Raw genomic sequence first — 22,210 nt, 5'->3', positions numbered from 1 at the left:
CCAAAATTTCTGTGAGCAAACCTGTGTTAACTTTCAGAGGAGAAAAGAGTTATTACACCTGGAGGTAATCTATCAGAGTGTAGTTGAGGAAGTTTCACGACCCCACAGATGGGGGGCATTTGCATGCTCCTCACTCCAGTGTAACCGCCAATTTAGTATCTGTTTTAGATATTTTCCTTTTTTGTCATTTCATTATAAATGGGATCATATCTTATATGGTTATGTGTCAGATTTCTCTTACTTAGCATGATATTTCTGAGGTTCATCCATTCAGTAGCATGTATCAGTATTCTGTTGTATGAATTTTCTGTTCACCCATTTGCCAGTTGATGGCCATTTGGATTGTTTCCACTTTTTCACTAGTATGACTCATTTCCTGGTGGCTTGAGTAAGAATCTTCCTGCAATGCAGGAGACCCAGGTTTCATCCCTGGGTCGGGAAGATTCCCTGCAGAAGGGAATGGCTACCCACTCCAATATTCTTGCGTGGAGAATGCCATGGACAGAGGAGCCCGGTGGCTATAGTCCATGGAATCACAAAGAGTCAGACACGCCTGAGTGACTAACACTTTTACTTTTTCATGACACATTCACATCCAAGTCTTTGTGAACAGTTTTCATTTCTCTTAGGAAGGAACATTGAATGGAATCATTGAGTCATATCATAAGCTGCTGAACTTTTAAAGAAACTGCCAGACTCCTTTATAGAGTGACTGCATCATTTTATCACCACCCCCCTCCCCCCCAACTAGATTCTTGAGAAACTTACTGAGAAAAGGGATTGTGGGGAAAAAAAAGGGATTGTGACTTGTTTATCTTTTCAGTCCCCGTCTCCAAGGCCCACTAGCCTATCTTAGCTTATGCGTGCATGCTAAGTCGCTTCAGTTGTGTCCGACTCTGTGTGACCCTATGGATTGTAGCCTGCCAGGCTCCTCTGTCCGTGGGATTCTCTAGGCAATAGTACTGGAGTGGGTTGCCATGCCTTCCTCTTGGGGATCTTCCCTACCCAGGGATTGAACTCAAGTTTCATGTCTCCTGCATTGACACGCCAGTTCTTTACCACTAGCGCCATTTGGGAAGCCCCACTTGGCATATAGTTGACACTCAGTTTTTATTGAATGTGTCACATTGGATTTGAAAAGACACATATGCTACAATTGCAAGTAAATATGAAAATTTTGACCTAAGAGAAATCTTGTTCCCAGTGCATGGGTTACTGACAGGTTATTTCTGAATTGTTTTGCACATCAGAATAGGATGGATGGGATGGAGGAGTAAAAAGAAAGTCCAAGAGGGAGGGGATATATGTATGCATATGACTGATTCACTTTGTTGTACAGAAGAAACTAACAACATTGTAAAGCAAGTATACCCCAATTAAAATTAAAAAAAGAATACATAGGATATTCTGTAGGTATTCTGATTTCCAAACAGGAATCATGATGATCAGGTATTTTTAAAATGTTTGTTATACATGGACATCATTCTGTCAGCAGATATTTGTTATGTCGAGGTCCCAGGTGCTTAGTGTAAACTGGATAGTCTTGATCCCTACCCTCAAGGACATGTGGTCTAGCCATCTGGTTTAGGGGTCGGCTGACTTTTTCTATAAAGGACTAAATACTAAATGTTGAGATTTGAGGGCCATATGGTCTTGGTTACAAGTATTCACCTTTGCATTGTGACCCCAAAGTGGCCACAGACACCCTGTGAACTAGTGAGTGTGGCCATATTCCAATACAACTTCGTTTACAAAAACAAGAGGAGATTGAATTTGGCACATGGGCTGTAGGCGCTGACTCTTGATCTAGTTCGTTTCTCTGTCTTTAACTCATGTCCAGAGCAACAGTTTTCATATTTTCAATGAAACTTTCAGTGTCTTGTTTGCTAGAATTAGCTGAGGTGTGATTTTTAAAGAACTTGATCTCATGCAAACAACTAAAAGCTAATGCTTTTTTTTTTCTTTTGCACTTCTATCTAGGACATTTTATTTCCTTACGTCAAAGAAAATGTTAAAGAGTATCTGCAGACACATTGGGAAGAAGAGGAGTGCCAACAGGATGTCAGTCTTCTGAGGAAACAGGTTGGGATGTTTCTGTTCCCTTGTTTCTACATTCCCAAGGGTGTTAGAGCTGCGGATGCCTGAAGGCTTAGAATATGCTCTGGGCTTATTTTAAAATAAGCGCTCTATATTCACAGGGCGTGAAAGTTGCCGTGACTTGCCTGCTTAGGAATCCATGTAATTAAATGGCCAGATCATGGCAGTTTATTGTCTCTACAGTTGCCTCTTTCTGAAGCTGTTTCAGTTGCATGCAGATATCATGTATTTATAAAACTAAGTCATTTCTGGGTGGAATGCAGAAAGGTCTTGGGCCATTTCGTCACATTTTTCACGAATGTCTCTTTGTGACTACACTTCTTAACCTCCTTCTCCACTGTCTCCTCCCCACGGCATAAGGCCCTGCTGCCCGGCCGAAGAACTCCTGGGCCCGCACCCCTCACGCCAGCTCACTCTCGGCCCAGTCGTCGTCTTTTTTTTTTTAATTAAAAAAATTTTATTTATTATTTATTTTATTTTTTGCCTGCACTGGGTCTTCATTGCTACACGGGCTTTTCTCTAGTTGCGGTGAGCAGGGGCTACTCTCTTGTGGTGCAAGAGCTTCTCACTGCAGTGGCTTCTCTTGCTGCAGAGCGTGGGTTTTAAGGTGCGTGGGCCTCAGTCGTCGTGCCTCCCAGACTCCAGAGCACAGGCTCAGTAGTTGTGGCTCACAGGCTTAGTTACTCCGTGGCATGTGGGATCCTCCTGGGCCAGGGATCGAACCTGTGCCTCCTGCATTGGCAGGCGGATTCTCTGCCACTGAGTCACCAGGAATGCCCCTCTGCCCAGTCTTTATACCTGCCTTTAGTTGTACATGCTCTGTTCTGCTCTGACCCCACGACTGTGCTCTGTGGAGCTCTTGTTCTGTCGTTTTTCTTATTAAAATTGCTTCACTGGCAAAGGTCTTACATGCTGTGCAGAGCAAGCTCTCTGGCAGTCCTTTTAGAGTTAATTTTCTACATCAGACAGTGTGGGAGGCTCTGTAAGTTCTTTGAGGAGTTCGGATTGAAGAGAGTCACAGCCTTTGGGGCATGGGGCATTTGGGTTTGTTAAATTTTCCAGATAACTCAGGGTTAGTCTGAAACATTCCCCTCTTCACCTTTTTTGGTGTCTCAACTCTTGTTGTGGAAACATACATATGTATTCCCCCATTGTAGTATATGAATCATTGCATCTTTAGGGGTTGGGCATACACATTGTCACAGGCTCAATAGCTACTAGGGTTTTGCAAGATGTGGGCTGATTGCAGGAGACTATGTGAACCAACCCCAGGCATTGCTTCACTAGTTTCTTTTCATTGAATTCCAAGCATAAACTAAGATTTTCTTGATTTCTTCCTCAGTTAGATATAGTGCAGAGAAAATGATGAGATTTAACTGAAGCCCTGGTTTGATCCTAGTAAGTGAATCAACAAACCAGGTCTTATTATAACATTTTATCATTTTATGCTCTTTCTTCTCACAACATGCCTCTCGGTTTAAGTTTCAGCTTTAGTGATACAGGAAAGCTGTTGTAAACTTACGAATTATAATCCACTATTTTTTAGGAATCATTCATTTCAGTCCCAAAGCATAGGATACTTTAACTTGTGACAGGGCTCAGAGCTCACGGTAGTTGGAGAAAGTTGGGTCTGCTAGTTTTCAGGTATCATTTAAGGGATCTCTTCACAGATTTCGTGTTGTTGTTGACTTAAAGGCTGAAGAGGACTCCCACCTGGATGGGGCTGTTCCGATCCCGGCAGCCTCTGGTAATGGGGCGGACGACCCGCAGTGGATGATCCAGGCCGTGGTGGATAACGTGTACTGGCAGATGTCGCTGGACCGGAAGACCACGGCGCTGAAGCAGCTGCAGGGCCACATGTGGAGGGCGGCATTCAAGGCGGGGCACATGAAAGCAGAGTACGTAGCCCCTCAAGTGACTCAACACTTCACCCGCCCCCTGAAGCACATGCATTTTCCACTGCTTTTCTCTCTCCGGTGCTAGTTGCACGATTTGCAAAGTAGCTAAAATCAACCTTCTATTTACTCCAACAAGTGAGTGTGTTATTTTGTTTTTTCAAAGCTGGTTCACCCAGCTAAATTGCCCAGGCCTATATCTGGCTTGGTGTGATGGTTGGAAACTTTTAACCCCAGCTGTAGAAAACGGCGACTTCCTTGAGCTCAGTCATATCTGATCCTTAGGGTGTGAGTGATGGCACCGTTGGGCGCTTCCCAGGACTGTTAGATCACCTGCTTCCGCTCTGTTGGAGAAGGAAGGATGCTGTGAAATGATGCACCCGCCACTGCGGGCTTACTCAGTGTCCGCACTTTTCCACAGACCTTGGGGTCTGAGCACTCCTGCAAAGGAGACTCCCGAGTCCTGTATTGCTAAGAGAGTCTTAGTAAGTCACATCTATTAGGATTTTAGGGCATTGCCTGATGTAAAGCCTGAGACCCAAGACTTACTAGCTGCTTATATTTCTTTCTTCTGTCGATTGAGATGCCATTCCTTTTAGGTGCTTTACAAGGGGGCTTCTACCTTTTAAGGATGCTTGAGAATTTCAGGCTAGGCCAGTGATGTGGAAATCAATATCAGTTAGTGCACACTGTAAAACACCCAGAGGAGTGGAGCCAGGAGACCATGTCACAGGAGTCAGCCCTGCCTTCTCGTATTCTTCGTTCCTTAATTATAAAACCAAGGGCTTGAAGTAAATCATCTTAGACTTCTAAGCCCTGCTTTAGAGCAATATCAGTCTATAGATTCAACATAGAATAATCCTGCCTCTGAGTGAAAAGTAACATAGGAAGTAACTCACAGTTATGTGAACTGGTTTTTAACTAAATCGTTGATCCCTTTCCTTCAATTTGTGTAATATATTGAGTTGTGTTTCATCCAGCAGAAGACTTGTCCAGCATTTTCCAGGTAATCCTCTATAACAGACTGGCTCCACCTCCCAAGTTTCTCATGCTTCTCTTTTCACCCATTTCCTGTGATGTTCCCTTCCTGAACAGAATACATCGCAGAATTGGTGAACAAGTTAGTGTCAGGACCCAGAAAACCAGACACAACACTTTGCTGATTAGCATATGTGAGATGGTACATGTCTCTTAACGGATTCGTTCCATAATTTTTTTCTGTAGAGTAAAACTTGAGGTTTTCTTAGTTTTCAAGAAATGTAGTTCTGTTTGCTAGCTAATCGAAGACGAATAGCTTTGAGTCCCCCCAATTTTTTTTTTAGTTGTTTGTGTACAGATCTTTCTAAAAGCATTTCCATGCTTTCTTAAGGCACTCTGGACATAACCTTTTCTAGTCATGAACTAATTAAAGATTACACAGCAGTGCAGTATTACTGTTGTTTGCTTTTGGAATTCCTTAGGACATCAAAAAATTGCTTTCTTATTTTATCTCTGTCCATAATCACTTTTTACTGTCATTAGGGTGGCTATGTGTCAGAAACTCTTCCCCTCTCCCCTGAAACTGCTCCTAACCTGCTGTGATGGTGGCACGCTGGGGACACGCTCATGACCCTTGCAGGAGCTCTCAGCCTCATGGAGGTGCTTTCCTGGTGTCCATTTGTCCACAAATAGAGAAGCTCGTGACAGCTGTGTGACTGGTTTTCGTCTGGCTGGAATAACCTTTTCCTGCATTTTACCTCCGTGCTCTTCCCTCTAGGTTCTTTGAAGACGTGGTTCCGGCCGTCAGGAAGTGGCGAGAGGCTGGAATGAAGGTGTATGTCTATTCTTCAGGGAGCGTGGAAGCACAGAAACTATTATTTGGGCATTCTACAGAGGGAGATATTCTTGAGGTAGGTTGCCGATTACTTTGTTTTTTGGACACTCTCAAAGCATAAAATAGTGACTGTGAGTGCTACAGTTATAAACTAAGTCAGCATTCAGGTAATTGCCTTTACATATGTGCGAGTTGAAAAAAGTGGAAAAAATGGGGATTACATTATGGAAGGGTGAACTGTAGCCATAGTTCCAGAGTTTGCACCACTTTGTAAGAAGTTGTTATACTTTGCTGCTCATAAGGAACTTGAGAAGTTTGTTAAGAATATAGATCCCTGAGCCCCACTTGGTAGCACATCTTGATTCAGCAGGTCTGGGGTGAGGGCCACGCATGTGCATTTTAAAATATCCACCCTAAGTGATTCTGTTGACCATAGTATTGAAACTAGCTATATATACTTATTTATATATGTATATAGATTGACCTATCTATATATCCATCCACACACACACATTTATCACAGCTGAATAAGCCATGAGTTAGCTTGTCAACCAGCTATCTTGTCAGTATTAGAAAATTGTCAGCCTACAGGAAGGGAAACTGATGGCTTCTTTTGGTTGTTGAAGGTATCAGGTAAGATGTATAGTAGTGGCGCATAACTTTGTGGTGATGGTTTACTCGCTAAGTCGTGCCCAACTCTGGCGACCCCATCTGGGGCAGCCCACCAGACTCCTCTGTCCATGGGATTTCCAGGAAAGAAATACTGGAGTGGGTTGCCATTTCCTTCGCCAGGGGATCTTCCTGACCCAGGGATGGAACCTGGGTCTCGGAAAAGGACACACAGACTTCTTGAGTGCCTGAGAGGACACGGCAGTTTCCTTTGTTTCTGGTACTTTGGAGATGGATTTTATTTTAGCAGAATCCTCATTCTTCTTGAAGAGAACTGGCCATGTTATTGCACAGAATAACTTAAGGCCATCTTTGAACACTTCTTGTACCTGAGAAAAGTCTGGCTAGCTTTTCTGTCCCACTGTCCCTGTGCCCCCTGGTGGACAGGATGGTCATTGGAAAAGAGAAAAAATGCTGAGTAATTGAATACAGGCCAAACTTAATGTAGCACAATAGTTTACTGAGCTAACTATTTTTTAAAAATAAATATTTATTGACCCTTTAGCATACACAGAGAAAGGTTTGGTTGGAGACTGTCACAGTCTCATTTTACTTTCCTTCTTTTCATCTTAATTCTAAATCAAATATTAAATAAAATGCTTTCATTGATAAAACCCTTTCATTGTTTGGTAACTATTCTCCTCTGAACACAGATTTAAGCTTCTTTTCTGCTATCTCTGATAAAACAATCAGGTGATAGGAGACAGGATGTAATAATTACCTGCTAGGTTCAGTAATGAATACTTTATTCTCCACTTGCTCATTGTGGGACAGACTTGAGAAAGAAAATATGCAAAACCATTCTTAACTTTAAAAATCATAATATTAATATACCTTAATTTCTTTGAGTGATTGTTCTTAGTTTGAGTGTTTTTAGTTAGGCTTATTTTTAGTTTGTGAAAAGTTCTGAAAATATTCAAGAGATCACATTATATAATGTGTATGTGTGCTCAGTCGTATCCAACTCTTTGTAACACCATGGACTGTAGCCCACGAGGCTTTTCTGTCCATGGGATTTCCTGGGCAAGAATACTGGAGCAGGTTGCCATTTCCTCCTCCAGGGGATCTTTCTGACCCAGGGATCGAACCTGCAGTTCCTGCATTGGCAGGTGGATTCTTTACCAGTGAGCTACCTGGGAAGGCTGCCACTATTACTGCTCAAAAATGCTAGATAAAATATTGGGTTAGATAGAATTTCAAAATGTTTAATTTAGAAAATCAAAGTTTCTTGGAAGTAAGATAACAGCTTAGTAATGAGGCAGGTTAGAGAAATCCGTTCATGGTGGCATCAAAAGGACAATGTGGAGAACCTTTTCATCAGAGGTAAAACCTAGTCCATAAGTAGTTTGAGTGCATATAGTATTGTAATGGTAGAAAATAGGGCATATATATGTAAAAGACTTTGGATATAAAATTGAAAATGAAAGAAAGCTGAAAAGATTACAGAATGATCTTATATACATTGGATCAGTAGTTTCCTTCTTCCAGATGTTTATTTCTATAAAATCTTACTTTATTTTTCATAGCCTCCACAAAGTTCTCTATGAAGTAGACCTACAGGGAATATTTCTTGAGTGGATGAAGTGACTATGATGGTTATTTCAAAGAAAAGGGATGAGAACCAGAGGGGCTGGATTGCACATATGCTCATAGCATCCTTCTTTCCCCTCCTGTGTGTTCAGCTTGTGGATGGTCACTTTGATACCAAGATTGGACACAAAGTGGAGAGTGAGAGTTACCGAAAGATTGCCAGCAGCATTGGCTGTTCAACCAACAACATCTTGTTTCTGACGGATGTTTCCCGAGGTGAGTAATCTGACTTCTTGCATTGTACACTCCAGGTTGGGAGCAGAGCCGGGCACTGGAAACACTTAGCCTTCATAAAGAAGGTTTCCATGGGGAGCCATGAGAAATGAAACAGGTTTCTAAAGGAAACTGCAAATGGATGCTTACGGACAAAACTTGCCTGGTGGTGATCTTGGTAAGAGGTCTAATGCTAAACGGTCATTAACCAGTGTCACGTCCCACGTGGACAGTGATGACTCAGCTTGGTCGAGAAGCTGGGTTGCTGGTCGAGAGGACTGTGCTAGAGGCAGGGGTGCTTGGGAACTGTGCTTGGGAACTCGGGGTGCATGGAAGGCAGTGGCCCTGCTGCTGAGTGAATGCATCTGAGGAGGGGAGTGTGGAGCACTCTTTTTCGGGGAGGTGACAGTCCTTTCACAGAAGGTGGGAACATAGAAGAGACTGCTCTGCCCCATTTACTTCTCATACTTAAAGCGAAAGTCTGTTAGTCACTCGGTCGTGTTCAACTCTTTGCGACTCCATGGACTGTAGCCTGCCAGGCTCCTCTGTCCATGGGGTTTCTCCAGGCAAGAATAATCGGAGTGGGTTGCCATTCTGTTCTCCAGAGGATTTTCCCGACCCACGGATCAAACCCAGATCTCCTGCATTGCAGGCAGAGTTTTCACCTTCTGAGCCATGAGGGAAGCCCGTCACCCTTTAATTAATGCATTCTGTTGTTCTGTTTTCCTCAGGTTGAGAAACTACTGGGGATTCTTATTACACCAGATCTGAATTCCAGAGCATGTGTTTCAGATTCTTGCCCTGTTTTGCCCATCTCTCTGACCGCAGACCTGTGTCCTGTCTCCTCCTTCCACTGTTTGCACGTGTATTTTATGTCTGCCTGCAGTGCCTCCTCTCTTGCCAGTTTTCCTTCCTTGAAGTTTCTGATCAAAGCTCACAGTCTGTGCAGAGGAGTCATTTGTTAAATTGCGGGTCCTAATTCAGTAGTTGCACATTGAGGACCTGAGTCATTGCATTTTTAACAAGCTTCCAGGTGATTCCCACACTGCTGGTCCAGGGACCGCTCAGAGCAGTAGTGCTCTGGAGCAGGAGTTGATAGTAGTGTTCTGTAAAGGGCCAGACAGTAAATATTTTAGGCTTTGCAGGCCATGCAGCTATTCAACTCTGGTCTTTGAAATGCAGAAGCAGCCATAGACAGTATAGAAGTGAGTGGGCCTGGCTGTTTCCAACAAAACTGTTCACGAAGACACGCGGTAGGCTGTCATTTGCTGACCTTCGTTCTAGAGCACAGACCATAGAGCCTGACACATGATTTCCACCTGTAGGTCTGTCACTGGCTAGCTCTCAGTTTCCATGTCTGTAGAATGGGGATGGTAGTGTAAAGCTAATTACTTAAGGGTTGTTGGAAAGATTTAGATAGGAATGAAAACTCCATGAAGACAAGACCTTTGCTTTGTTCCTGTTTCTGGTCCTAGCATAGTACCTGGCACATAGTAGCTGCTAATTTAACACAAGGTATTAGCTATTATCTTTCAGATAGAAACAAAAGGAGCAGGGGATTGTAACCCGAGACATGTTAGAGATATCCCCCGCAATATGTGGCTTACTTGGTTTCATTTGACTAGTCCTGTTTTTTTTGTTTGTTTGTTTTGGCTGGGCTGGGTCTTTGTTGCTTTCCTTGGGCTTTCTCTTGTTGCAGAGCACCGGCTCTAGGGTTGCAGGCTCAGTAGTTGAGGCATAGGGCTTAGTTGCCCTGTGCCGTGTGGAATCTTGCTGGATCAGGGATCAAGTCCATGTCCCCTGCATTGACAGGCAGATTCTTTACCAGTGGACCACCACGGAAGTTCTGACTAATCCTGTTTTTATTTCTACCCATCCATGCTATGGGCTTCCCGGGTGGGTCAGATGGTAAAGAATCTGCCTGCCATGTAGGAGACCTGAGTTCGATCCCTGGTTTGGGAAGATCCCCTGGAAGAGGGCATGGCAACCCAGTGCAGTATTCTTGCCTGGAGAATCCCCATGGACAGAGGAGGCTGGCGGGCCGTGGGGTTGGAAAGAGTCGGACATGACTGAGTGACTAACACATCCATGCTGTCACTGATGTTAAAGCACTCACAGCCCAGTGAGAAGAGAGACAGCAGGTAGTGACGGGTCGGGTCACATTGTCCTGTGCATACTTAGTCTCGTCAGTCATGTCCGACTTTCTGCAACCCTACGGACTGTAGCCCTCCAGACTCCTCTGTCCATCGGATTCTCCAGGCAAGCATACTGGAGTGGGTTGCCATTTCCTCCTCCAGGGGATCTTCCCGACCCAGGGAATCAGACCCAGATCTCTAATGTCTCCTGCATTGGCAGGTGGGTTCTTTACCACCAGCGCCACTTGGGATGTGCCTCATATTGTCCCGATGGAACTTACACGGAGCACCTAGGATGCTCTAACACAGATGGTGGTGGCTCTAGAAGATAGAATACTTGAGCTGAATTTCAAAGAGTAGGAATCCGCCAGGTGAAAACGGGGGGCAGTCTAGCCAAGGGTTATAACATCTTTGGGCTCCAGGTATAAGTAGGTATTTAGCCTGATTAGATCCTGGGGTTCCATTTGTCCCATATCTGTTCAATTGGAATTATTCCTGACAGCCTGTCCTCTGGGAAGCAGCTCAGGTCTCTGGAGGACTGATGGGAGGGAATGGAAGAAAGCTGTCGGCAGGACACGGCTCTGTCTTTGTGCGTTCATAAGCGGTTAATAAAGCTCAGGAGTCTAGGATACGCCATCCTCCTAGTCTGTCAGACAGTTACGTGTTTGAAAAAATGTTTTCTGGAAAAGTTTAAAACTATTTAAAACAATAATTCCACCCCCATGTGCCTTTTTTTTTTTTTTTTTTTTAAGATTATTTAGTTATTTGTGTTGGGACTTAGTTGCAGCATGAGGGATCTAGTTCCCTGCCCAGGGATCAAGCCCTGGCCCCCTGCATTGGGAGCTTGGAGGCTTAGCCACTGGACCACCAGGAAAGTCCCCATGTGCCTATTTTTTAGCTTCAACAGTTATAGAATCTGGACCAGATTTCTTTCTTTTTTTAAGATTTTTTTTTTTTTTGAGATGAACCTTTTTTTTTTTTTAAAGTCTTTGTTGAATTTCTTAAGATATTGCTTCAGTTTTATTGTGTTGGTTTTTTTGGCCACAAGGCGTGTGGGATCTTACTTTCCTGACCAAGGATCGAACCCTGTGCATTGGCAGGCAAAGTCTTAACCCCTTAAGAGCATCAGGGAAGTCCCGAGACTTGTTTCTTGCACTCCCACCTCCCTCTGATTGCTTTGAAGCAAATCCCAAGCATCCTATTCTGCTGTTTCCGACACGTCTTTTGCTTCTCGCAGAGGCCAGCGCTGCTGAGGAGGCGGACGTGCATGTGGCCGTGGTGGTAAGACCGGGCAACGCAGGGTTAACTGATGATGAGAAGACCCACTTCAGCCTCATCACATCCTTCAGCGAACTGTACCTGCCTTCCTCAGCCTAGGGGAGGGGCCCCGAGGAGACCAGACTGTCTTCACAGCACATCCCTGTCGTCTAGTTTTATTCTAATGGTAAAAGGCATTTGCTAAAAAAATACAGATAAACACACATGGAAGGTTTGTTAAGTGTGTGTATGTTCAGACTTACTTTCACAGGCACATAAGTGGGAAAAAGAATCTCTGTTCAGTAAAAAGGAAACTTATTTTAAAGATGCTCTATGTGTAGAAATTGTTTGGGACCACAACCCTAACCGTTATGGAGGGCAACGTATAGTTGAGAGAAGAAATTATGACTGAACAGGTCAAATGTGTTAATGTTTATCAAGTCAAGTATCAAAATAGTTTGGTTTGAGCGGTTTCTCAGAAGCCTTGTTATTTTGAAACTAGAAGTTTTTCAAAGACATTCCTAATAATAATTTACTTCCCCTTTTAAATTGTGAGTTTAAGATTACAACAACCTAATTTGAAACTATTAATCTCTATTTACAAATGACAAAGCTATTTGTTTCTGCTCCAGAAGAGAGCAGAGTTGGGAAAGAAAATGCATGTAAGTCTTGATTAACCAAGTGTCTGCTACTTAAGAAACTTGCTGATCATTGTGGTACCCATAGCAAGCAGTTGCCTTACCAGTGGAAAAGATGCACTAATGTAACAGCTGAAATAGAAATGTGCTTCCTAAGGTTTAACCAAATAGCCCTAATCCTGCCCATTGTTACAGATTTCAGAGTTGCCCAGCCAACTACTTCTTAGCACAGTTTGAGAACATATGTTAATTCCTATTTACTATTAAAAAATAAATGGTTTACTGAAATTTGTCCAAAAGACCTAGAGCCCTGATATCTAATATGAAATGGATGCAAGAAATGTAAATTTTATAACAGCATTATTTATCCTGGTTCAGCCTAATGGGATGGCATGTCAGTTTCATGTGATTAATAAAAGCATTTTCTTCTTCACTCAGTTTTAATGGAAGCTTACTTACTGCCATAAGCAAAAAAGTAGCTGAAGAGAGATTGGATAAATAAGAATTTTAGTTTAGCTTTTGTGAGTGTTTGTTTGTGATATGGGTGTTTATGTGTGTATGCATTTTAATGGATGCCAGTAGAAAATCATTGACCATTATTTGAGTTTTATATATATATATATATATATATATATGGGTAGCCTTAGTAGTTACTATTTCATTTGGATAGTAAACATTCAAGATATAAGTGGATTTCTTAGATTTTTGAGAATCTTATGTTTGAGGTATATAAGATAATGCTTGGAGGAGGCAACTATTCTCCCAATTAATCAAGAAAAATGAATGAATTGTGGAGTAATAATTTTAGTAGCCTTGCAAACAGGAGAAGACAGGGAACATAAAAGATTTTATGTTGATAGTTTCTGTGTTGTAGTAGCTCATTAAGAAATCTAAGGACTGTGAAGATATTATTGTTCAGTCGCTCAATCATGTCTGACTCTTTGTGACCCCTTGAACTGTAGCACGCCAGGCTTCCCTGTCCTTCACCATCTCCCGGACTATGCTCAAACTCGTGTCCATTGAGTCAGTGATGCCATCCAACTATCTCATCCTCTGTCATCCCCTTCTCTTGCCTTCAGTCTTCCCCAGCTTCAAGGTCTTTGCAAGATATATGAAGATATAGAAGAGTAGTAAAAGGGAGATGAATGTAAGCAAATCTTAGAAATGGGAGTAATTTGTGTTAGTAAAGCCACAAATGGTAATAAAGGATGAACTTCATACAGATTCTGAAAAAGCTTATGAGAAGACAAAGGGGATGGCTTAATGATAGAGGAACAACTGGAAAAGTCAGGAAGGAATGAGAGAAAGTTACGCACCAGGGACGAGATCAGAAAGAAATGAAAAGGAGAATGCTCAGTTTCTAGCCAGTGGAGAACTGAGCTGGAGAGTGTCTTAGTCCCTCTAGGCTGCTATAACAAAATCACAGAGACTAGGTAGCTTAGAAACAGCAAAACTTTATTTTTCACAGTTCTGAAGGCTGGGAAGTCCAAGACCAAGGTGCTGGTGAATTCATCATCTGGGGAGAGCTTGCTGTCTTGCTCTGGTGGGCGGGCCCATGCTCAGTAAATCTTTAATCCAGTTTTCTGCTGATGGGTGGGGCCTGAGGCTGCCCAGTCCTGGAGTCTGCAGTTTCTATGGTCGAGCTGTCATATGATACCTCTATGGTAGAGCTTGGGCTTCCCTTGTGACTCTGCTGGTAAAAAATCCACCAGCAATGTGGGAGACCTGTGTTCGATCCCTGGGTTGGGAAGATCCCCTGGAAAAGGGAAAGGCTACCACTCTGTTGCAGGAAGGGGGACCCCTTCCAGGGCCCGAAGCTGGGCTCTTGTCTAACACTCGGAAATGAATTGTCCGAGGAGACACATGCTGACAAAGCAAGAGATTTTATTGGGAAAGGGCACCCGGGTGGAGAGCAGTAGGTAAGGGAACCCAGGAGAACTGCTCTGCCACGTGGCTCACAGTCTCGGGTTTTATGGTGATGGGATAAGTTTCCGGGTTGTCTTTGGCCAGTCGTTCTAATTCAGAGTCTTTCCTGGTGGCGCACGCATTGCTCAGCCAAGATGGTTGCTAGCGAGAGGGATTCTGGGAAGTGGACGGACAGGCAGTGTCTCCTCTCGACCTTTCCCAAACTCTTCTAGCTGGTGGTGGCTTATTAGTTCCATATTCCTTATCAGGATCTCCTGTCATAAAACAACTCATGCAAATGGTTACTATGGTGCCTGGCCAGGGTGGGCAGTTTCAATCAGTGTGCTTCCCCTAACAACTCCAGTATTCTGGCCTGGAGAATTCCATGAACTGTATAGTCCATGGGGTCACAAAGAGTCGGACTCTATTGAGCGACTTTCATTTTCATTTTCACTTTTCTTTTGTGGTAGGGCTGATGGCAACCTCCTCCAAGAGGACTTATGCCAACACACTGAGCCTCCCAGGACAGCTGCTGCCAGTGGCCCTGTCCCCGCAGCAGGCCACTGTTGACCCACGCCTCCACAGGAGACTCCTGGACACTCACAGGCAGGTCTGGCTCAGTCTCTTGTGGGGTCACGGCTTCTTTCCTCTGGGTCCTGGTGTGCAGAAGGTTTTCTTTGTGTCCTCCAAGAGTCTCTAGCAGGTATGGAGTTTGATTTTAACCTGGCTGTCCCCCCTCCTACTGTCTCGTTGCAGCTTCTCCTTTGTCCTTGGACAGGGGATATCTTTTTTTTGGTGGGTTCCAACATCCCCCTGTCGATGGTGGTTCAGCAGCTAGTTGCGATTTTGGTGTTCTCGCAGGAGAAGATGAGAGACAAGGGGAGAGGCCTGTTCCCTCGCTGCTGGCTGTCTTTGTCGCTGTCACCGCACGTGGTGGTGGAGGAGCTTCTTGGGCCTCATTTATAAGGACACTAATCCCATTCATGGCCCCAAAGGCCTCTCAAAGGTCCTGCCTCCAGTGCATCACCTTGGGGGTTAAACTTCAACGTAAGAATTTGGGGTAGGAAGGGGGAACACAAGTATTCAGTCTGCAGCTAGAAGCATTTACTATGCATAATAAAAAGGGTACTAGATACGGTATTAACACATGTACATGGAATCTAGAAAAGTGGTACTGATGAGCCTATTTGTAAGTCAGGAAGAGAGATGCAGAGAACAGACTTGTGGATGTGGTGGGGGGCAGGGTAGGGTGGGATGAACTGAGGGAGCAGCATTGATGTATATACACTACCACGTGTGAGACAGCTAGCTTGTGGGAAGTTCCTGTATAACATGGGAGCTCAACGCAGTGCTCTGTGACAACGTGGAGGGGTGGGGTGAGGGGTGGGAGTGAACTTCGAAGGGAGGGGACATATGTGTACCTGAGGGCTGATGCATGTTGTTGTATGGCAGAAACCAGCACAATATTGTAAAGCAATTATCCTCCAGTTAAAACGTTTTTAAAACGGGTACCAGAAACACTAATTCATGATGAGTAGGTGAGGATAGAAATAGATTAAAAAATTAAGAGAAAACTGAAATACCAGATTCAGTTTGTCAGCGTGGGCTGGGAACAAAGGGGAAAAAGAAAAGGTGCGTGGGGTCTTTCTGAGGTCCTAAGAAATGCATTCATAATTAATGTGATGGAAAAGGATCTTAGAAGAACTTGAGTTATCAAATAGGCTGGTTCTGAGGAAGAAAAAATGCCTGGAGAGTAGGGAGTGAGCTAGGAGCTGAGTCCAGGTCAAATCATGATCCTTAGTAATAGAAAAAGGAGAAAAATCTCACCTCTGGAATTTCCAGAAAGAGACAAAGGTACTAAATTTGCTAAGCATCTTACCTGCTTCCTTGATAGCTCAGTTGGTCCCCTGCAATGCAGGAGACCCTGGTTCGATTCCTGAGTTAGGAAGATCCCCTGGAGAAGGGATAGGCTGCCCACTCCCATACTCTGGCCTGGGGAATTCCATGGACTGTATAGTCGATGGGGGTCACAAAATGTTGGACTCAAATGACTGACTTTCCCCCTCGCTTTTGCCTGCAGAGATATCAGGGCACAAAGGCCTCTTAAAGCTGTGGCTCTTTTTATTCCTGTTAATCCAGATCTGCCTTGTGTTAGTCGCTCAGTCATATCCAATCCCATGGACTCTAGCCCACTAGGCTCCTCTGTCCATGGAATTCTCCAGGCAAGAATCCTGGAGTGGGTAGCCATTCCTTTCTCCAGGGCATCTTCCTGACCCAGGGATCAAATCCAGGTCTCCGACTTTGCTGACAGATTCTTTACTATCTGAGCCACCGGGGAAGCCTAGTTGTGCTCCCTCCCACAGGAGCACTCACTTTCGATCTTAGGTCGATAAAGTTGGTTTCTTAGAAGAGAAGCCTTCCACGAAGGGGCTTCTCTAATCTTATCAGCACTTCTGGGGTAGCAGGGCTTCCTGTTAGGCCTTCTGCAAGGCTGGCTTGAGTTGCTGAGCTTAACTGGTGACTTTTCACCAAGACAGGTGCACGGCAGCCTTTGTCCAGCAGAGGGTGCTGTTTCTCTGGGGACTAGGAAGTGTGCGTCCTCCCAAAGTAACAGCAGATGGCGCTAGGAGGTAGCGTTGAGAGAGAATGTGTGTGTGTGTGTGTGTGTGTGTGTGTGTGAGCGTTAAGAGAGAGCGTGTGTGTGTGTGTGTGTGTGTGAGCGTTAAGAGAGAGCGTGTGTGTGTGAGCGTTAAGAGAGAACGTGTGTGTGTGTGTATGTTAGCGTTGAGAGAACGTGTGTGTGTGTGTGTGTGTGTGGTAGCGTTAAGAGAGGACGTGTGTGTGTGTGTGTGTGTGTGTGTGTGTGTTGGTCGGTCAGTCGTGTCTAACTTTTTGAGACCCTGTGGACTATCCCGCCAGGCTCTGTTGTCCATGGGATTCTCCAGGCAAAAATACTGGAGTGGGTGGCCAGTCCCTTCTCCAGGGGATCCTCCTGATTCAGAGAGCAAACGTGGGCCTCCTGAATCGCAGGCGGATTCTGTCTGAACCACCAGGGAAGCCCCAAAATGAGTGTGGTGGTGGTGGTTTAGTTGCTAAGTCGTGTCTTGACTCTTGTGATCCCGGGGACTGTAGCCTGCCAGGCTCCTCTGTCCTTGGGACTCTCCAAGCAAGAATCCTGGAGTGGGTTGCCATTTCCTTCTCCTAAAATGAGTGTATTTATCCTTAAATCCATGACAGTATTTATCCTTAAATTCATAACATGATGTTGCGGAAGTCAGAGTAGTTTGGGAAAAAACAGCAGTGATAATGAAATCTAGCCACTAATATTTCTCTTCCTTCTTTGTTCCCTACGTCACATTAAAAAAAAAATCCGTGATTTTGGATAACTGGTTTTTCTAGATGCAGTGTTAAAATGAACTTGTTTGGGGTAAAAAAACAAAACCTTGGAGTACAAAGTTGAATGTACTATGTGCTAGAAGAGTTTGTTATTCCCACCACCCGTGCCGAGATGGTAAACTGCTGTTATCTTCAACCTCATGTTTAAGAATAATTTTGTAGTTTTCGCCAAAGCATTGGAGTCACTCTAACAGAAATAAAATTCACTCTGCAGATTTTACCCAAGTTATTCATACAAATATTTATTAAGCATTTACAGTGTATTGTAAGGGGATAAAGTCCCTCCCTACTCTCAGGGTACATCCATTTTTTTAAAAACTTTAATTCATTGACTTTTGGCTGTGCTGGGTCTTCGCTGCTTCCAGAGGGCTTTCTCTGGTTCGGTAAGCAGGGGCTACTCAGTTGAGGGGCGCAGGCTTCTCATTGCGGAGGCTTCTCTTGTGGAGGACAGGCTCTGGGGTACTCAGGCTTCACTGGTTACAGCTCCTGGGCCCTACATGCTTGGGCTCAGTAGTTGTGGCACATGGGCTTGGTTGTCCAGAGTCGTGGGATCTTCCCTGATCAGGGATGGAACTGGTATTCCCTGCATTACAAGGCAGATTCTTAACCACTGGACCACCAGGGAAGGCTCAGTACATTCATTTTTGGAGGAAGCAGTCAATAGACAATAAATGAGAGAAAATTAGACACCAGTAAGTGCCCTGAAGAGAAAATAGCACACAGTGGCTTTTTACAAGGAGGATGCTCTTCCATCTAATCTGAACATGAAAGACTAGACAAGCAACTGGAAGGAAGAATATTCCATGAAGATGGAAGAGCATGCAGTAAAGATCTAGGGCAAAGCTTGGCTTATTTCAGAAATTGAGAGCAGGCCAGTGGCTGGATGGCATCAGAGAAGCAGGTGGAACTAAGTCGTCAGGCCTTGGTACCACAATAAGGAGTTTGGGTTGTTTTCTGCAGGTGGTGGGAAGCTCCCAGAGAATTTTAAATGGAAGATGGCATGGTGCAAGTTATATTTTTAAGGGAATTCTCTGTTGGATGGAGAATGGATAATGGGTGGGCAAGAGTGGACATAGGAAAACCAGTTAGATGTATCAGAGTTGAATGCCAAGGCAGAAGCCGCTTTAGGTATTTTATTCAGAGAGGGATTTCAAACGCAGAGTGAGACATTTGTGGAATCAACGGGAAGGACTAGAGGAGGAGTAGTGGCAGGTGGTGTTGCTGGATTACAGAGTTGACGGAAACCCGCAGTAGCTGAGTCCAGAGTTTGAGAATCCTGCCACCACTGACATTGCTACGCAGGGCTGGCCAGACGCTGGAATCCCAAGTTAGCCTGTTACAGCTGCTTCCAAACACTGGTACCCTGTCACTTTGCTTACCAACAGCAGTACCAATAGGAAGGTTGCCTCTGGGTCTTGCTTCTCTTTATTAACTTTGTGCTAGTACATTTAATGGACAGTATTGAATTCTAACCTAGAGCTCCTACACATTAGAGTGTCTGGGACATGTTTTTAGGTTTATAACATCTCCAGTTTGTGAATAAAATGGTGCTTGAGAGAGACAATTTGCTAGATCTAAGACAAGATTATTGCAGTAATACAGGTAAAGGATGGTGGTGGCTTGGCTTAGGATGGCAGAAGTGGAAATATATGGAAGTGGACACAGTGAGAGTATGTTTTAGAGGCAACAATGATAGCACTTGTTTATTGATTGGATTTGGAAGAAAAACTTCTATTTTTTAGCTTGAGGAGTTGTAGCATGTCAAGTGTGAAATGCCACTGTAGACATGACTAACAAGCAGTGAATTTAAGCCCAGAATTGAGGGCCTTGCCCTGGCTGGAAATCAGATTAGTGAGTTCAATGCCCAAGCCCAGAATTGAGGGTCTTGCCCTGGCTGGAAATCAGATTAGTGAGTTCAATGGCCTGAAGATGCTATCAAAACCCAAGTCATTTATCCTTTAAAAATATAACACGTAAGAAGAATGTTGATAGAAAGCCTAGACCGAGCCCTTGGGCTCTAACATTACAGATCAAGCTAAGGAGAGAAGTCAGCAAAGAAGTTGGAAAAGGATTGGGCATGGAGGAAGGAAAGTCAGGGGAGTGACATGTGAGCCAGATGAAGAAGAGAGTGCTCAGATGTGTTAGGTACTGGTAAGCAAGTCAGTTGAGAATAGCAGTGGTACTAGGATTAGACAAATGCAGTCTCAGGGGAGTAGTAGGCATAAAAGTAAGATGAGTTTAGGGACTTCCCTGGTGGTCCAGTGATAAGAATCTGCCTCCCAATGCAGGGGACGCAGGTTTGATCCCTGGTTAGGGAACTCAGATCCCACATGCCAAGGGGTAACTATGCCCACGTGCCACAATGAAGGCCCAATACAGCAAAAATAAATATTTTTTTTTTTAAAAAGTAAGATTAGTTTAAGCTGAAGAGAGAACATGAGGTCTACAGACTTAGCAGTTTAGTGGATCTTTTCAAAGAACAAACTTTTGGGTATTTTAATTCTCTGTTTTATCTTCACTCTAATCTTCATTATTTCTTTTCTTCTGCTTGTATTGAAGCAGAAGTTGGCTCTTCTTTTTCTAGTTCCTTAAGGTAGATAGTTAGGTTACTGCTTTGAGATCTTTCTTTTAAAAATATAGTCATTTATAGCTGGGAATTTCCCTCTGAATACTGCTTTCACTGCATCCTGTAGGTTTGGGTATCTTGTGTTTTCATTTTCATTTATCTCGAAGTATTTTCTGGTTTCCCTTGTGATTTCTTCTTTGACTTATTAGTCATTTAAGAGTGTGTTGTTGAATTTCCACATACTTGTGAATTTTCTAAATTTCCTTCTGTTATTGATGTCTTACTTCATTCCATTATACTTGGAGAACTTTGTATGATTTTGATCTTTTAAAATTTATTGAGACTTATTTTGTGGCCTAACATATGGTCTATCCAGGAGAATGTTCTCTGTGCCCTGAAGAAGAATGTTGTTTTCTGCCACTGTTGGGTGGAGTGAGTGCTCTATGGATGTTCACTGGGTCTAACTGGTGTGTAGTATTGAGTCTTCTACTTGTTTTTTTCCATTGTTGAATGTGGAGTATTCAATTCTCCGTGTATTATTGTTGAACCGTTTCTTCCTTCCACTGACTGTTTTTGCTTCGTTTACTTTGGTGCTCTGTTTTAGGTCTATATGTGTTTATAATCTTCTTGCTAGATTGGCCCTTCATTATAAGGAGTGAACTTCTTTGTCTCTTGTTACAGTTTTGTCTTAACCTCTATTTTACCTGATGTCAGTATAGCCACTCCAGTCCTGTTTTGGTTACTGTCTACACGGCATGACTTTTTTCCTCCTTTTCTTTTCAATCTGTTTTTACCTTTGCATCGAAAATGTGTTTTGTGTAGATAGTGTATAGTGGCTTATATTTTAAAAATCCATTCTGCCAGTCTCTGCTTTTTGATTGAAGTTCATTTCTCCACATTTCATGTAATTACTGGTAAGGACTTTCTTCTGTCATTTTTCTATTGGGTACAAACTTGTAATTAGAAGATGAATAAGTTCTGGAGATCTGACATGTAACATTGTGATTATGGTCAACAATACTGCATTATATACTTCAAAATTCATTTCTGTATTTCTTGTATCATTTTTGTTCCTCAGTCCTCCATTGTTGCCTTCCTTTGTGTTAAATAAGTATTTTCTAGTATGCCATTTTAATTCCCTTGTTGTTTCTTTTACATTATGTTCTTGAGTTATTGTATTTTCCTAGGTGGTTATATTTTCTCTGGGTGGTTATAATTAACATCTTACAACAATCCATTTCTAATTAGCACTACCTTAATTTTAATAGATATAAAACTCTGCTCATATATAACTCCATTCTCTGCCATTCCTCTGCTTATATTTTGGTCACAAATTACATCTTTATTGTGTGCCCATGAACATAGATTTATAATCATTTCCTTATGCCCTTGTCTTTTAAACCAGATATGAGAAAAAAAAAAAGGAGTTACAAACAGCAATTATGTTTATATTTTCATTTAATGACTCAGTGGGAAAGAATCTGCCTGCAGTGCAGGGGATGCGGCAGGAGCCATGGGTTCGATCCCTGGGTTGGGAAGATCCCCTGGAGAAGGAAATAGCAACCCACTCCAGTATTCTTGCCTGGGAAATCCCGTGGTGGGCTGCAGTCCATGAGGTTGCAAAAGAGTCAGACATGACTTAACGACTTAACAACATCAATATTGTGTTAGTTCCCTAGGGCTGCAGAGAACCGCGGATTGGGTGGCTTAAAGAACAGAACTTTATTCTCTCACAGTTCTGGATGCCAAAACTCTGAAATGAAGGTGTCGGCAGAGTTGGTTCCTGCTGGAGGCACCGAAGGAGAATCCGCCCCTTGTCTCTCGCTTCTCCTGACAGCTGCCAATGCTCAGCGTTACTTGGCGTGCAGAGGCATCACTCTGATCTCTGTCTCCATCTCCAGTGGCTTTCTCCCCATGTGTCTGCGTCTTCACAGACTGACTTACAGGCTCACCAGTAGACTGGATTAGGGGCCGACTCTCCTCCAGCATGACCTCATCTTAACTGATTGCATCTGCCACAATTCTGTTTCTAAATA

General features: G+C 43.5%; 1 protein-coding gene across 2 annotated transcripts in view; it reads left to right on the top strand.

Moving 5' to 3' along the window:
- Positions 1–12,740, top strand: part of ENOPH1 (enolase-phosphatase 1) — a 35,581-nt gene extending 22,841 nt beyond the window's left edge. For both annotated transcript variants that reach the window (XM_061145698.1, XM_061145699.1), the window contains exons 2-6: positions 1,981–2,082; positions 3,793–3,995; positions 5,749–5,881; positions 8,157–8,280; positions 11,650–12,740. In XM_061145698.1, coding sequence (XP_061001681.1) covers positions 1,981–2,082; positions 3,793–3,995; positions 5,749–5,881; positions 8,157–8,280; positions 11,650–11,789 — 702 coding nt within the window. In that variant the 3' untranslated portion in view covers positions 11,790–12,740. The remainder of the gene's footprint in view (positions 1–1,980; positions 2,083–3,792; positions 3,996–5,748; positions 5,882–8,156; positions 8,281–11,649) is intronic.
- Positions 12,741–22,210: the final 9,470 nt, after the last annotated feature.

Source organism: Dama dama, chromosome 6 (assembly GCF_033118175.1).
Source record: "Dama dama isolate Ldn47 chromosome 6, ASM3311817v1, whole genome shotgun sequence".
Lineage (NCBI taxonomy): Eukaryota > Metazoa > Chordata > Mammalia > Artiodactyla > Cervidae > Dama > Dama dama.
Note: the sequence above shows the minus strand (reverse complement) of the source record. Positions and strands in the feature narration are given on the sequence as shown.